Genomic DNA, 16,493 nt, shown 5'->3' with positions numbered 1-16,493 from the left:
CTGCTGCCAGGGAGTTGCGCATAGCATCTCGGGCAGCGTTTGTTCGGACCCTTTGTAAAATGAATAGGAGCTGCGCTGTTGTTTTTAAATAAGCTTTCAACCCTTTTCAATATGAAAATAAACACAAAATTTGAAAAACAAACTCCTCTTGTAGCTGTTCCTGCCTCTATATGCTTCAAACCATTACAACTCCTTTCCTGTTTAGCAAGCTCAAAGAAGTTAATGCATTCTGACAAGTTACAAGGAAGAAGCTAGAGAGACCACCACCATGTTGGTACAGCCTCCCATTTGCTTTAAGATAGGCAACAGAAAACTTCAAGTGGGTTTTAAGGGTTCGAGGAAAGCAACTGCCGTTCCTTCTAGTAAGTCAAAGGAAGAATTTTTAACAGTATTTCGAAGTGGATACAGCAGTATTTTTCAGGAGTGCAGTGCTGGAGACAGGGGGGGTGATACCGCATGACTGGAGGTAGAGCTGGACCAGAACAGTTTACACAAACTGTGTGATTAGAGCAACCCTGAAATCAGCGTCAGCCTTGAGGCAGGACCTTGTTCTTGTGCTGTGCCGTCACTGCTCTGTCTGCTCAACTCTCTCAAAGCAGCCTAAATGTAAATACATTTGGCATATTAAACATTTATTTCTGTTCCTCCTACTTCACCTTCACTGCTTAATTGGTCCTTTTTCCTTAAAAGATCCTCTTTTACCCCCTCAGCAGGACAAAGAACAAGGATTGACTTCAGGATGGAAAGATAGGACAAATTACAATTAACTGTAGTAGATTACACGTAGAAAATAGTTTCACATTCCACCATACCACTTTCTCTCCAATTCAGTGCTGCCTTCAGAACAGCTTAGGGGAGAAATACATACCACATGTTTGAGTCATGCACTCGCTGTTGAAATCAGATACCTGTTGGGAAGGGAATGTGCAGACATTCACAATTCGCGTATTCGAAGCTGCTCCAGACTTCTACAAGGAAAAAATTAGAAGTCTCCTGTAAACACAACTGCATCAGCTTTCTTGACTCTACAGAAGCCGTGCAAACATGACCATGCCTCCTCTAAGGGTCACCGCAGTAAGCCTCTCAGGAAAAGGGCAGTAAAACTTCTACTTGGAGCTTTTTTTTTTTTCCTTTAAGGCCTTGAGCAGCATGACTCATAACAAGCTGGTCTTAAAATGGAAAGAAATGCAGCAGCAATTAGTGTTTAGAAATACCAAATAATTCCTGCAAGTCCACAGCTGTTTGAGAGTGACCCTGTAAAGCAGTTCCACTCTTGACCAGTACCATCCCCAGTTTGGGGATGGAATTCCCATTACGCATCCACACGATGAAGTTTCTCCTCCCCAGCAGGGCAGATGCAGGCCGCTGCTCCCCTCCACCCCAGAGAGGAGGGAGCAGACCCCATAGCTGCCCCTCTGCCCGGGACGGGGCTTCCCCAGCCCTCGCAGCACACTCGGCTCCAGCATTGCACCACGCTGGGCAAGCTCCAGCCACGCTTCCATCAGGGAGAGCCGCCAAATTCTTGCCTGGCACAGCTGAGCACCTTCCTCTGCTATTCAGTAACTTCTCGACCATCTCGGCCACAAAAGCCCTCGTACCGCTCCTGCCGTGTCCTTCACCCCCTCACCCTCCCTTCCCCTTAGGCCCCTCAGAAGATCCCTGCTACGGATTATCTCTTGGAGTACCTTGTTGTAGGCCAAAGGCTCATTACCGATCACTGCTTTTGAGAAGTTAAGGGTCTCATTAAAACAGGTTTCTTGTACTTGGTAACAGTTAAATCACTTCAGGAACAGGACGGAGGTTGGAACCTGCTGTTTGACAAGAAAACCCACAGCTCAACAAAAGCAGGTTTGGTTTATTTGAATGACTTCATGAAATATTCTACAAAGGTAACAAATGGTAGCACAAAGCGCAGTCGTACAAGAAGCGCAGTGCCTGGGTTTAGTGCAAAACATACAACTAACTACGGCCAGGGAAGCCCAAAGTTTCAATTCATATTTTTTTATTTTTTTATTACTTTTTTTTTTTTACAGTGTACATTGTTAAATAATGTAAAGAAAACGCTTGTAATTCAGAAACAGATTTTATGTGGAAAAAGATACTCAAAGTGTAATATTAAACAAAATAATTTAACAGTTCAGTAGCATTAGTTTATTCCTCTAGACTTCAGTTATTCATCCACAGGAGGGGGGGGCAATCAATGGTAAATAAAACCAGTTCTTGCATAACATTAAGTGAAAAAACGACCTCAAACTTATTAGATCAAAATTAAATAACCACGTGCTGCATTCAGCTGATTGGTTCCCCTGCCATGAATATTCCCCTCGTTTCATTACTGCCTCGGGTTTGTCACTGCTCCCCTTCCCAGAGCTCGCCTCCCCCCTCGCGCCTTCAGGAATCTTCTCTGCATCCACTCGGAGGGAAGAGCAGAGGTTCCCGGTTCACTTCCGCCAGGGGGACGCCTGCTTCCTCCCCGTTCTACCTCACGCCCACCGTGAGCCCCCTCTCACTGGTGTAGCTCCAGTTACGCAGAATAAACCCCTGGATCAAAGGAACTCGGAGCCCAGCCACCTCGCCACTGGCTTTCACCCCCAGCCCGTACCTGCCCTTGCTGCCAAAACTGCTGTTAAAAAAAAAAAAAAAAAGTGACAGGAAAGGAACAGATCTTGCGCATTTCTTTGTAAAGATAAAAAAGCAAGAACATCCTCAGACAGAAAAAACTCCGTTAAGGCTCCACGGGGGAACAGCGCTCCCAGACAAAAAAAAAAAAAAAAAAAAAAAACCAACCACAAAACCAAACAATCAGGCAAATAACATCTCTGTGGTGCGCTGGCTTCCAGGATCCGGGTGAGCTACTCCCAAGGGTCAGGAAGCAGTCCTCGCATCCTTCACAGCTTTGCGCAGCACTACATAAATACTGGCAGGTATTATTTTTACTTTGAAGAGGAAACCAGTATTTTTTTTAAATACGAAAAGGGAGAGTGACCAAAGCAGAAGGTACAGTACAGTTACTAAGAGGTGACAGATAGTTACAGTCCTGGTACCAGCTTGAAATTTGTCACAGAGTGAACAAAATCGTAAGTCCTCCAAATAAGACAGAGGGAAGTTCTTGATGCCGGCGGTTTCAAGTACATCCATTGCCGGCAATGGACGTTGCACCAGGACAGTCTATTCCTGGCTTAAATGGATTTTACCAAAACAAAACAAAAAAGTAAGAAAAGCAATCCCAGCAGACCAGCCCATGCCAACAAGCAATGGCACCTCTCCCTCAAGTCACATCCTGACCAAACATCTTTACCACTTCGCAGGTGGAGTCAAACTGCATCTTCAGTTGGGCCTTTCCCAAAGACACACGTTCTCCCCCCTCCTCTCTCCATCTCCGATCCCGACCTCCTGCCTCCACAGACAATATTGGTTAGTCTCGGTTTAGCTTCGCCCGCAGCCCTCTGTCCCACCCCCACCTGGCCCCTGTCACACAGCAACTTTGGATCTTCCCGCCTGGACAAGTTTCCCCAACACGCAGAAGGTTGTTCCAACCTGCCGCGTCAGTGACTTCCCCATCCATACACCTACTCTAAACAGTAACGGCATCACTAAATAAACTCAACCGTCCCAGTCGCTAGGTACCAGCAATCCGGCCTTCTCTGAACTTGCCCTCTCTCCGCCCGGGGCTCTGCTGGGAAGACGATGCTAACTGCAGAAGCAATAGAAGTCCAAGGCACTAAAATATCCAGCAAGCATACTGGGAGAACAGACAAGTATTCAAGTACATTAATTTATACAATTTTACATTCACATTTATTTATCTAATACAATGAAAATACAAAGGAAAAAGTTAAAGTGTCTCCAATAAGTATAAGGATATAGCTAGCTTTTTTTCCCATTTTTTTTTCTTTTTAACCCTCTATATTCCACTCATTTTTAAACTACTGTTGTCCAACAACATTTATATATCACAGTGTTTCCACATCAAAACTGATGGTAAGTACATGTCCGCAGGGAACTTTTAAAAATTTTTAAACAATTTAAATTGCTCTAATGCTGCAGTCAAAGCTGTTAATATCTTACTTAAAGCAGTAATGACCTATCAAGCACGGGCTGCACTGCAAGTCCATTCGTGTGCCCCATCATTTCGGAGCCAGATACGGTTGACAGGGGAGAGGGAGAGGAGGGGGATTTGGACAGCTTTTCTCCTGGTCTTGGTTCTTCAGGGAGAGACGAGAAGCATGCTAAAGCCTCATGCTAGGATTCAGCTCTCCCACCTCAACACGTCTGGATTCAGCCTCAAACCAGAGAGACATTTTACAGCAAGACTGCGTTAACTGACCCCATGGCTTCTCTTCGCAGCTCTCGTTCCAAACGAGAGTGGAACCCCTCGGTCAAAAGCACTGTCCCATCGTAAGGATGCTGATCATCATCCTCCTCCCCCTTGAAAGCATGTGGGGAAACTCCCTTTACAGGGAGTCGACAGCAATGGTTGGAAAAGAGAAATTCATTCCCAGTCTGGCGAGCTACCAGTTCATTGCAGCACTAGTAGTTGATACAGGGCCCCGTCTCCCTCCCCACGTCCTGTCCCGAGGTCTAGCCAGCGCGGTCTCCAAGCACGGCTAAGTGGTCCGCAGGTTGGAGCCTGGAGGGTTGCTGATCGATTTTTGCAAATTGCTGATGTTGAAGCTTTGCAAAGATGGGGCACCTACGGGCTGGAACTGGCCGAGCGGTGGCTGCGCCGGACCACCCGTCCCACTCCACGGAGTGGCAAAAGAGGCTGCTGGATAACCGTACTGCTGCGGAGGGCACATAGCCTTCGTGAAGGGACCTAAAGAGGTAGCTGATGCTGCAGAGATGGGCGTAGCACCCAGGGAAGATGTCATAGAGATACAGAGCTGACCTGGTGCGGAGAATTTTCTTGCCATTCCAGGGCCCTGAAAGAAACCCCAACCCCCAGGAGATGTTACACAACTGTGCGTAAACCCCACAGGCTCAACCCTTGCTCCACAAGCCGCTCCCAATGGATGTCACGGCCCTCCTCTTTAGTGATCCCTCCCCTTCCCTTCCATCACAGGTGACAGGACCCTGCACGTAAACGACAGAGCCAACGGTTCTCTAGAGCAGTTGTCCAAGCTACACAGCAACTGTACCCTAGCTGTCTCTGACACCCCATGAGATAGCAACGACACCAACAGTTTCTTACCATAAATGTTCACGGGTTAATCTTACCTCAGAGTTGCTATGCCCTTTGCCAACTTTCTTGCCAGACAGGTTCATGGCATCTCGGGCCCAGTTATCTACCAGCTTGTGCAGGTCATCTGTGAAAGTCCCTTTCCGGCTTGAGGCAATAGCAGTGGGCTGCGACTGGGGTGCTTGGCTGTTTACTGTAGCCCCAACTGTGTTAGTGCTGCTGGTCCCTACAAACACAAAAAAACCAGGAATCAAAACTTAGGTTAAAGATCACCTTTCTCCCGTAAATTTAAGAATCGTGGTAATGGTACATCAATAGAGAGCCAGTTAAAATGCCATGCAGGTTAATTCTAAGTTTCAATTCCAGGACACACTGACGTGGGAACTACGAGGGCTCCTACAGGCATTTTCTCAGATTAAGAGTATTTCACAGATACATTTACTTTACAAGAAGTGCTGCAAGTGGTCATCTTAAGAGGGGAAAGGTAGCAGCCTACAGGGCTTTGTAAAGGAAAAAGGAGATTAGATTTCAGCACTGGATGACAGTACGGTCACGTCATTCTCTCATCCTATGCCTTTTAAGTAGCAGCAACCACTACTGGCACAGGTCAATTCCAGCTTGGAGGACAATGCTGGATGCTGAATAAGGAGCAGTACAATCAGCATCGCCAGCTGCTCTGTAGCAAATTATCTCCACTTTGTAAAATGAAGAAAAAAATTCACCCGGATTACACAAAAAAGCCACAGTGAGAAACAGCAACTGTTGTTTCCAATAGCTGCCATACTTCTGTTCTTGAGGATAACCAGATGGGACTGTCTTCATCCACCAAACAGCCAGGATCAGCAGGGGAAGTCTGCACTGCATTAAATTTTGCTTTTTGCCTCTGAAAGCATTTTTTTGCCATTATGTTCAGATTTCCTATGTCAGAAGAACAAGCATTTCAGATGCAAACAACTAATACAGCTTAAAGAAGGCAGAAATGAGAGTAGTTCCTCAGACGTGATTTGACAAGTTTTTCTATTCATTGGGCTGACTGCAAGAACACAAAAAACCCTTCACATAAATATCAGGCTTTGGTTCTGCTAGAAAGCTTGCTGAACATTATCCTGTAGAAAAAAAAATAAAATAAAAAATCTAGAAGCTTTGTTTGAGATATCTTATAAGTGTGAGGGGGGCAGTGAGGCTATCTAACTGCACTCAAATTTAAGCTTTTCAAAGGCAGACCTCATAATAGGAATCAAAGAAATTGTATGCCATCAAGTAAGCTTCCTAAATTCCCAGCCGCATGGCAAAGCGTCCTCATTTAGAGATGTGGAAAGGACTGTTGACCATTAGGGCAACAGACTGCTTCTGAAGGACGTGGTAAAGGTGGAGTGAATCTAGATTTTACAAATCTGTTTCTTACAAAACCAATCAAATATGACGAAATAACTGTTTGGCCACAGCAGTGCTAAACCTCCTTGCAAACTCACATCCACACCTACTTGGTTCTCAAAGTTCCTCAAGTGTTTCTACTTGCTTGCTCTGAAGACCGCAACTGGGAAATTCAAGAAAACCTGAGTTTATGGCAGGCATCTCTGAAGAAAACTGATTAAAAGTAGAGCATCGAAAATGCCAACAATGAAAATCATCTCTCTGTTGCAAAGGCCAAATGGCGGAGTCACTGTCTCTTGCCTGACAGCTACGTCACCTGTTCCACTTTCCCTGGCTATCGGCCACATTCCTTGCAATCACTGTATCAAAGAAAGAACTGGCTCCAAACCCCTGCAGGAATGTTTCATATTGAGGAGTGAATTAGGAAGGTGACATACTTACTATGCAGGACAAATAAGCAAAGTGTTACTGCCTCTAGTAGTGCTGAGTAGGGAAGGATACGTATCCCTCCCACCAGTTCCAGCTCAAGCATGGAAGTGGGTCCCGGTCCGGGCACCCACAGGTGGGGCAGCAGTTGTTACAGGCAGGCAGGCGCATGCAACAGTCCCCACGGAAAGGAAAGAATAGGGTTCCCTGACCAGGGTGAGCAGCTGCAGCTCAGATGAAGAGTAAATAGGAACACGCTGTAAGGTGGCAAGGGAAATCTACAGTGAAATAAGAACAACCTTAAGCATGCATCATGTGGAAAGGGCTCAGAATACAATTATTTACTAAGAACAATGATGTGAAAGGTGAAATTAAAGACAAATGATGCAAAAGCAAGACAGAGGTACTCGGAGGGAGCTGTGAAAACCAGTAATAATCACATTCCACCATGAGGGTTCATGCAGGGATTGACACACTCGATCTCATCCTCTTCACGATGGTCAGTATCTGCTTTTGATATTTCATGTTTCCACTTTAATCAGTAAGCACACTGGATCCCAGACCTACACTGGAGAGCTTCCTCGGGCCACAGAAGGGAGAGAATTCCTCAAGGTATATACTACAGTGCATTCGGCCAAAGATGTGAAAGATCATTTAGGAAAGTTTAAGTGTTTTGAAAAGGACTGGATTGGTTCAGGGTGGGAGAGTTGGGAGGTTGTGAGAGCTTGGTCTCCAAAAGTGATTTTGTTAGGGAGCTCCCATCTCAGCTCACAGCCAGACCTGCCCACACCATTACAGGTGAGCTATGCAATTACTAAACCTCCCACATAACGTTAATTTAAAAAATGACTTCTCAGGAATTTCACATTTTAGCTCTGATGTGGTCACAGCCTGCAGAAACTGCCATCCAGAAGAGTCTGAAAAGGAAGTGCTTCAACTTGTAGCATTCAATGGAAACAACCCCCCACATTCCTGCTCGGTCACAGCAGCCGTCCCCAGTTCTGCTCTGACATGAAGGACCTGAAGTGAAACAGGCTTCTCTCTCTCTCCAGCCTGCTACCTTATAACGCCTTCATTCTGTCCTTTTATTCCAGCTCCCCCCCCGCCCCAAAACCAGCAGTCAAAAGACACCTTTAAAACAGTCTTAAATGACATAAGCACACACAGGCTTTTCTAAACACCTCTTGCTTTGGGAGACACACTGGAAATCGCTGATGGCTTACTCTTATTCTTTTAAAACGTTGACGGAGCGTCTGCAATGGGATCCATCACTGAGGTGGCAAGCCCCATCAGGTCTGTAAACAAACCAGCTGCTCAAAGGTACAACTCTAGCACATTACAGCGAGCAACTGACCCTGCTGCTCAATTCGCTCTCTTTAGCGATGAGCAACGAGTTCCACAGTGAAGGTAAGGTTCTGCCTGCCTCCACTCGTCTGCAAGAGTAATAGCCAGGCTATTCAATATACTAATGACAGAGTACACATTAGAGGGCATAACATAGACAGACAGATGCTGTGCTGGAGACAGAGTCAGGGAGGTAAGGCTTCAGTGACCAGAAAAAGCTGATGAATAGCTTTACAATCAGGAATCGGAGATAACAGAAATAAGATAATTACTACAGAGCTGGTTGCAAGGACAGACTTTTTTCACCATCTTCCCTGAAGCACAAAGAGAGAGTAATTTGTTAAAGATAAGAGAAACAGTGAGAAATGTTTAGTATCAGCAAACAGTACAAAAAGCTTGGTGAGAAACAGAGGACACGGCACAGCAGGGCTCTTATGGTCACTACTGGGACATTCCAGAAAAAACCCAAAGACTGGTCTGACAGTTTAATCAGTTGTACTTTCAGAAAGAGAAGAGGCCCAGCCTCCTACATTTATTTTTCAGGATTCCCAAACGGTAGTGAAGAATGTCAGGAGACATTACTGTCACAACTGGCTGTTATCACAAAAGGAAAAGCAAATACATCTTCCATTTCAGTCAGAATGTCGGAGGCATTTTACAAGTATCAAAGTTCAACTGGTTTACAACATGACAAAGATTTGATAGGTCAAGTGCTTTTACTTTGTCACCCTGTTTTCTCAGATCCGTTGAATAGTTCAGACATTCCCTGCCACGCTGTACCACTCTGTTTCTCCAGCTGCACAGTTTAAAGCATCAATTACTGCACTGTTTTCTCAACACCGCTGATTCTAACCCAGCATCTTCTCCAGTGGTCACTCTCCACAACAGTCTGCAATAGCATTTCAAGGACAAGACTCCAGGAAGCAAGCAACCAGCAATAAGCCAAGTGCCAGGCCAAGCTGTGCCATGCCAAGTATTACCTGCTTTTACAGGACAGCTACAACACACTTTTGAAAAGAAATCCATTTCCCTTAGCACCAGTCCCATAAGCAAGATATATACATGCTCAAGTACTCTTATAGCCGGATGATGGTCAATTTGCAGCAAGCCAAGGCCTTGTAAGTAAACGATACCCTCATATATTCAGTTCATTGTAAGTTCTAGAAACAGAACGGCTGTTCTTTATACTCCCTACCCCAAAAAAGGACAGGCCAGCCTAAAGATGATTTTAGAAAGAGTTAGCTTTGGTAAGAAGTTAAATTCTTCCAAGAAAGGAGCCATAAATCTTGAGATTGCAGATGTCAGTTAGTGCACATCTACACATTAATATACCTAGCAAAAACACTCAAAGCTGCTCAATTTGAAAAAATAAACGCCATGAGTACTTACATCCCCAAATCCAATGCAGTGGACTAGAGGTATCATTGCAAAACTGAACAGCCAAGAAAAAGCATCCCCTCCCTCAGACTCGCTCCCTTCTCACAGGATGGAGCTGGTTGCATTGCAGCTGTCTCTGCAGAAGGCCAGGCCTAGTCCTTGCACACAACTCTCTGGCTCAGCTGTGCTACTGCCAACTGCAGCGAGACAGATGCTACAGATGCATGGTACTGTCATGCAGCGCAGCCACCGACGGTCTCTTTACAGCACTTAAAAGCTTTCTCATGTAAGTCATTCCAGAGGGTGGGAAACAAATGTTGAATGTTTAAGGGGTCCAGCCTGCAGAAGCAGCACGGGAGATGTGGCAGCGCTCCCAATAAAAAGCATCACATCAGCAGCCTCTGCTCAAGCTTATCATTACTTCAATCACATCAGAAGTTTGAGGCTCTCTTGTGAATCTGGCCTAATGTAAGTACAAATGAAAGGATTTCAAAAAGGGGTGCAAGGTAACTCGTGAGGGTTGACAGGATGTCTGAAGATGTCTTTTTACCCACCTTTACTGCTATTTGTTGCACATTTAGTGTATCTCCAATTCACGGTAAAAACATCTAGACCTGGGCCCATTAGGGGGTAAGGATCTTTTGAGCTTGCCTGAAAATATTCTCTAAGTAATTTTAAAACCCTCAACACTTCAATCTTTAGCTATCCATCTGCTAATGAACCTAAGTAGTCATATTAACTGCCTACAGGTGGCATCAATGCTCTGCACTGTCATCAGCACTAGTGCTGAGAACATGCAAAACCACATCCGACTTGCATAGTAAGCGTACTGCTGGAGGAAGTCAACATATTCCCCCCATCAGTTACAGCACTGCCCAACAAAGAAGTAATTTGGAAAACAAATCTTCCTCGCTATTCCACTAGAAAGACTACCTCCCCTCCAAGTCTCATGTCAGCTAACATACCCTCATGTGTAATTAAGGCAGGCCAAAAGAAAATGCCCATCCACCCAGAATTTGTTAACTCTCCCCAGTTTCTGTCGTTTCACTGACCTGTCCTGAAAAAACTTTCCACTAAAAGCTTAGAGAAAGTGAGTGCTTGTTATTTTGAGTTTAACAATAGAGAATACCTAGCACGAGAACCCAAACTTCTAAAGGTGTGCTAAGAGCAGCTCAGCTGAGCCATGGGATGGGAGGGAATACAAGGTGGAGAGATGAGAATGGGCTGCATGAAAACAGATCCAAGCAGCAGAAAAAAGAAACCAAAACAACAAAAAGACAAAACAAAAAACAGACAAGGAAGGAGTAAAGGTGTTACACACAAAGAGCCAAGCAGGGCGTACTCAGAAATCGGGTCCTCCTGCCACCAGGCTTGAACGTCACTCTCTCAGATGCACAGTTAAACTTCGCACAGCCTGTGAGAAAACAAAAACAGGAAGAACAGAGAAAGGAGAGGAGAAGAGACAGAACACCACTACAAGATGTTAGCAACTTGAGGTTGGAAGGGTGAAATGCATTAACACGACACACAAGAATAAGCCTCAAAGTGTGGACCAAAGAGTATGCAGACAATATACGGAGTGAAGAGACTCCCTCCAATACCTCCAGACGTTAGGCCAAGTTTGCAGTGTTACTCTCCAGTACGTAATCCAACAGTAAGGCTGCAATCTATAGGAAAGCCAAATCCTGGCAAAAGTATCGAATCATAAAACGGTACTGCACAACTGTACATACAGGGAGATGATTCAAGTAACTCCAAAATACTTGAAACAGTTCATTAAAAAACCTCTATAGAAAATTCTTCCAAAAAGCTGGTTTCCATTTTCTCTCTGTACTTCTCCAGTTTCAGGAAAAACATGCATTAGAATTGATGTATTCAATCAGTCTATGGCAAAGCTTCTCAAAAAGATGTTCAAGGGGAAACAAAACTTGAACAGCTAAGGTCAGAGAAGTAAAGGAATCAAGCTATCATCGCTTTAATGACTGGCAAGCAAAAAAGCCCTCCCTACCAAATAAATCAGAGCTGTGTTGAGAAATTATTTGATAACATACTAAGTAGTAACAAGCAATCCACAACTTGAGTAACTTGAGTAGGTGAACAATTTATTATTCCTACCATTCCATCCTCCTACACTAACTCTTTCTTCTAGGATAATTCTTTAACTCACAGTTGCAGAACATGAGCCTTTTTTAACTTTTATTGTTAAAAATTCCATTGACAGAAACAGCCAAAGCAGTTTGGAAGTCTAAAAGGATTCTGAGTCTTCAGAAATTTCCTACCATTTCAATTATCTGTTAACACCAAAGCTGCTCTGCCCCTTCCTTAGTCTCATGTCACATTCCCAATCCCCCATTCCATTCTGTCTCTCATCCTTTCAGCCAATACCTTCCCCCCAGGTCAGAAGAACATTGCTTGCCACCACCATACTGCACTCTTTTGTACTCTCCTTGGTGCTTTCATCACAGCAGACAGGGCCATGCGCTATACAGTCATTACTTCAAACACCTCACATATCACCTATGTGAGAAGGTAGAAATCTAGCTGCAAAAAAACCCAAACCCACCCTTATCAGCCTCCACGCATAGGTTGGAGACTACTGATCTGCTTTACACTATGTATTACAAATCAAGCGTCATCAAGTTGACTGTTGGTTCACCAGTAACAAAGGTGCGAGACTCGACATGAATTCCATTTAAAGTCTTACCTTGGCCTGGTGCCGAAAGGCTTGGTACCGAAAGGGCACCATCACTGGTAAAGGCAGAGTAGAGATTTTCGCTAGAAGGTGAAGGTTTGAGGGGCTGTAACAAATGGTTCTGCCCAGTCTCTGGTACACTACCAGGAGGATGAAGAGTCTGCTGTGGGGGCAAGACTGATGGTGCACTTTGAGCTGACAGATTGCCTAGAGGAAGAAGGAAGACAAAAAGTCGTTCAACATTTCGCTCTCCCCACATCATTTTCAAAGCTTTTGTCATTGTTTCCAAGGGACAGGAGAGAAAACCAGAGGGAAGTTTGTCTGGAACCTTTACTAGGGAGTGAAGTCATTACTAAGCAACTCAAATGATCAGTTGAGCTCTTACACTAGTGACACAGGAAGAAGTGCTGTGGTGGAGGGGAAGAAAGAAAAACGGCTATCATCCTCTGGTCAAGCATGACAATCCAGGCAAGAGAAGGGGAGGGAACTACTCCCAGTTTCTGGGAAAGCAGCAAGATTAGAAAAATTCTTATTTACCTAAATTTTAAGGCAGCTCTGTGCTAGCTCACTGTCACATGCTCACACATAGCTCCCCTATCATGTAACAAAACAGAAGTGAACAGCCAGGGTGACTGGATACAGAAATTGCAGCACAACATGCACATTCACTCTGGTAATGCCAGGAAGCAGTAACAAACATTTCTGCTCGCAGCACTGGCCCTCTGATATTGTTTACTCAATGCTACAGTATTTGAGAGACATCTACAATTACCCAGTAAACATCTGACATCCATGTCATTCAAACAGTAAACAGAACTATTAGAGTTCTGTTTATTAGAAAAATGGTTTTAGTAAGAAAGGAACCCTTGACAACTGAAACTGTTTCTCAATTTGCAGGCACAAAAAAAATACAACTCTATTAAAAAAAAAATCACTACTTTAACATCCCTCAACTGTGACTAGGTTTCTGAAGTGTTAGGACACTAGTAATACCATGCTTAAGTGCTACTAAAGTAGAAAAAAAAAAATCTCTGGAGATGGCTGAAGAGACCAGCCCCATTCCACAAAATCTGTTTCAGGAGGCAAGAAGAGTAGTTATCTTGGGAAAAAAAAAAATAAAACGATAAAAAAATCAGGTTTTCCCCCCATACCATAAATTTACACTTTTCTTCCTAGTCAGAGCCCTATGACTAATCTCTAAGAAAATACAACTCAACTTTTAAAACTGCTCTTACAAAACAATGTAACACTATCTTTCAGCAGATTGCAAAAGTCACAAGCAAGACTACCAAACAGCAAAAGCAATTTCAAAAATGGTGTAGTAATTCAGGCAGTGGAGGAACTGGGACAGACACACCCCCCCCTTCAAAAGGCAAGACAGAGACACAGGTGTAGATCTAAGAGTGAGAGATGGTACCTTGTTTATCTACTAAAAAAACTGAAGAAAGTCTTACCTGATAGCTGAGGGCTCTTATTTCCCTGGGAGCTGCTACGACTGGACTTGCTGCTTTTTCCTTTAGTAGGTCGTCTCCTCCTTCCTGAAAGGGGTGCAGCTGGGGGAATAATTACTGCAGGTGGGGCCTTTCCTAATTTCATGTATAGTGACTCAATCTCCTGTTTCTGGCGACTCTGCAGCTCCTGGATCTCTTTAAGGTGCCTAACAAGTTACAAAAGAGTATGACTTACAAAAATTATATGCATACACATGCATGCATGCAAGCAATTCCTCCCCTCCAGTCAAACTTGACCAGCTTCTTTGGTCAAACTCCCATTAACATTTAAGAAAGGATAAAATAAAATCTTTTCCTCAAATAACCACTGAACCCACAACGGCAGAACACTTGCCATTTTCCGCTGTGCCCTAACCCTGGCTAGAATTTCAACACAAAGTTCCCAACACTGCAATCATAAAACCAGGATAAGTGGAAGTACAAGCAAGAACATACACCTACTGTAAGAAGATCAAATCATTCAGTATTAAAATGCTACAGGAATAGCTAGACTACACATTTGCTGAGATATATGGCCTTGGAGACTTACTTCTACATTTGTATTGCCTCAGGTGTTTTTTTAGAGCAGCTGCATACACAAGATTTAAAATTGCCAGCTGCCCAAAAAAAAGTTCAACTTCCAATATAAACAAATTAGTAGGTCACACTGTTTGACTTCTAAATTTTTTTTTTCTGAGCCAACAGGGATTCTTCAGGAAAAGGAGAACCATTAGAAATGCCAGAAATGCAAATCAGAAATGCAGAGAGTTGTGTGTCATTTTCAAATGAGACACCGCTACTCCCACTAAATACTAAACTTCAGCGATATGCAAAATGCTTCTATACATCTGCAGTCTTATCCACAGTACAGCAATCAATCTACATATAAATACATGCAACAAGGTTACAGATTAGAAAATTAAGCACAGCAAACATGTATGTGCCTTTTTTGTTATAACTGTGTACTACTTTCCCACTAAAGAATCTTACTTCCCACATAAACACTGACAATGGGTCCTGACGCTTAGCAAAGGTTGTTTACTTTTCTTCTTTATGAAGAGTAAAGTACAGATGAAATTCATATTAATCCCGTTACATATATTTCATACACAACCACAGAAGGAAAAAAGCCTTACTTCTCACGTAACCGACGGAGTTCCAATTTCAAGTCTTCATCTTCAATATCCGACTCATTGTCACTGCTCATGTAGGAAGAGTTGAATGAGTTGCTAAGGCTCTGAACGGGGAGGCTGATCTTTGACCCCAGGAGCTGGAGGGAGTCTGGGCTCCCCGAGCCGTCATCCAAATCCTTCACCATTCCGCTCAAGAAGGCGGCCTCCGGTTCAGAGGATGGACCATTCATGTGTGGGGACTGCCTTGACTCCAACTCTTTCTTCGGAGCTGCAGCTGAAGCAGCCACTTGTTCCAAGTCCACAGAGAGAGGAAGAGTCATTGGCTCCTTCTCTGCACAGGTGACCTCATCCTGAGTCTTTGACACTGAAAAGCGCCCCACTTGATCCGTCGTTGTTGTTACCTGAAAGCGCCCGACCTTAGTAGGCTGACCAACATCTACTGGTAATTGCAGCGCAGGAACTGTCTGAGGAATGCCATCTACCACATCCATGGAAGAGTCAGCAACAGCCTCACTTTTCCAAGTGCCAGCCTGCTTTACCAGTGTACTCTCTGGGCTACTGCCAGAAAGAGATGAAGAATCAGTGGTTTCAAATTGCACAGGCTTAGTTTCAGGTTTGTCACCCTCTTTTAGCACATCATCCACTGCCACAGATACCTAGAATAGAAATACAGTCATGGAGACTTTCTTAGTTCTTCCTTAACATAATGTTTTTATTTACCTTAATAGTAAGATGCATCTGAGACGTGAAAATAACTCATTTCCTTGGTACGCCACAAAGCAAGCTACCGCTTCCCTCCAAGTAACACACTGCCACGCAAAACTGTACTTCTAAGCATTCTGGAGGATTAACTCCAAGAAACACAGCAGACCAAGAGGGCACTTCCTTCACGAACAGGATATAATACATTGAACATCCAAGCATTGTTAGCCAAAAAGTGCCTAACGTTAAAGACCAAGGCCAACAGTTACACAGCTAAGGCCTGACGTGATGAAATGCTCTATTCACAATTCCAGACCTGCGTAATCTACTGCAAGTCTGCCCTGAACGAAAACAGCATCTGCACAAAGCACTGCACTCACAAGCTCAATGTGGACATTTTCTCCCGCCCTGAGGCACACCAAGTGGGCGCTATGCAAGAACTGCTCAGCAAAGATCCTGTATCAACAACCAGATCAGTTTAACTTCCCCTACCTGAAACCGTCCCATCTTAAGAACCCCGGCTCCAGCTGTGGTAGCCATACCACTGCTCTCTCCACCACACGATGCAGAAGCTAAGCAAAAGGAGAATGGGATTAAGAAGAAAATGAGCAACAAATTATTTGATCTCCAATCATTACTTTTTATCTACGTCAAACTCAACTATCAATTAACTCCTAACAAGCCTTTGGATTTGTGAAACTTGATCTCTTTTTTCAGCTTTTCTAGGTAGAATATCAAACTGCAATATTCAAGTGAAGTATTTTTCTAGGACGTTT

General features: G+C 44.0%; 1 protein-coding gene across 10 annotated transcripts in view; it reads right to left on the bottom strand.

Annotated features, from left to right (window-relative positions):
• Positions 1 to 3,775: 3,775 nt before the first annotated feature.
• Positions 3,776 to 16,493, bottom strand: part of WNK1 (WNK lysine deficient protein kinase 1) — a 104,927-nt gene continuing 92,209 nt past the window's right edge. For all 10 annotated transcript variants that reach the window (XM_075756589.1, XM_075756606.1, XM_075756600.1 and 7 more), the window contains 6 exons: positions 16,210 to 16,289; positions 15,019 to 15,671; positions 13,847 to 14,049; positions 12,405 to 12,599; positions 5,218 to 5,405; positions 3,776 to 4,922 (listed from right to left, as the gene is read on the bottom strand). In XM_075756589.1, the coding sequence (XP_075612704.1) occupies positions 4,608 to 4,922; positions 5,218 to 5,405; positions 12,405 to 12,599; positions 13,847 to 14,049; positions 15,019 to 15,671; positions 16,210 to 16,289 (1,634 nt within the window). In that variant the 3' untranslated portion in view covers positions 3,776 to 4,607. The remainder of the gene's footprint in view (positions 4,923 to 5,217; positions 5,406 to 12,404; positions 12,600 to 13,846; positions 14,050 to 15,018; positions 15,672 to 16,209; positions 16,290 to 16,493) is intronic.

Source organism: Balearica regulorum, chromosome 1, assembly GCF_011004875.1.
Source record: "Balearica regulorum gibbericeps isolate bBalReg1 chromosome 1, bBalReg1.pri, whole genome shotgun sequence".
Lineage (NCBI taxonomy): Eukaryota > Metazoa > Chordata > Aves > Gruiformes > Gruidae > Balearica > Balearica regulorum.
The sequence above is the reverse complement of the archived record's forward strand: the minus strand, read 5'-3'. Positions and strand labels throughout refer to the sequence as shown.